The sequence below is a fragment of the Charadrius vociferus genome, unplaced genomic scaffold (genome assembly GCF_000708025.1).
Source record: "Charadrius vociferus isolate BGI_N301 unplaced genomic scaffold, ASM70802v2 scaffold31, whole genome shotgun sequence".
In the NCBI taxonomy this organism is placed as follows: domain Eukaryota; kingdom Metazoa; phylum Chordata; class Aves; order Charadriiformes; family Charadriidae; genus Charadrius; species Charadrius vociferus.
In genome coordinates, this window is record NW_009646966.1 from 3595259 (window position 1) to 3595754 (window position 496).

At 58.9% G+C, this 496-nt stretch overlaps 1 protein-coding gene across 1 annotated transcript in view; it reads right to left on the bottom strand.

Moving 5' to 3' along the window:
• COL1A2 (collagen, type I, alpha 2) overlaps positions 1-403 on the bottom strand; it is a 41850-nt gene extending 41447 nt beyond the window's left edge. The window contains exon 1 of the mRNA XM_009895351.1: positions 205-403. Coding sequence (XP_009893653.1) covers positions 205-274 — 70 coding nt within the window. The 5' untranslated portion in view covers positions 275-403. The remainder of the gene's footprint in view (positions 1-204) is intronic.
• Positions 404-496: the final 93 nt, after the last annotated feature.

Consider the following 496-nt stretch of genomic DNA (forward strand, 5'->3'; position numbering starts at 1 on the left):
TGGAGGGAAAAAAACCCAAAGCACACCACCAGACAAGCTAGATTCTGATCTGGGACGGAGGGTGGCAAGTTTCCTGAGATGGGTCCTCCACAGGTTGGGAAGCCGCAGCTCCCCGCCGAGGACCATCCACGGGGAAGAGCGCAGAGAGCCGGACAGCCACCCCCGGACACCACCCATGCCGCAAACAAAGCTAAAAGCACTTACGTTGGCCTGTCGCTAGGTACGAAGTTACTGCAAGCAGCAACACAATCCGCGTATCCACAAAGCTGAGCATGTCTAGTTGCCAGACATGCAGACTCCTTGTGGTGCCGGGTCGGTGGTTTAGCTATTACCTGTGGCACGCAGGCATACAGTCTCGAGGAGTAACTCCAAACCTAGCAGAAACCCTGCTGCCCGGGACGCTAAATTAATCAAGCCCCCGCTCCGCCCTATTTATACCGCAGGAGGGTCCCGGGGCTGCGAGTCACCGGCGGCGGCGCAGCCAATGGGCGCGCGG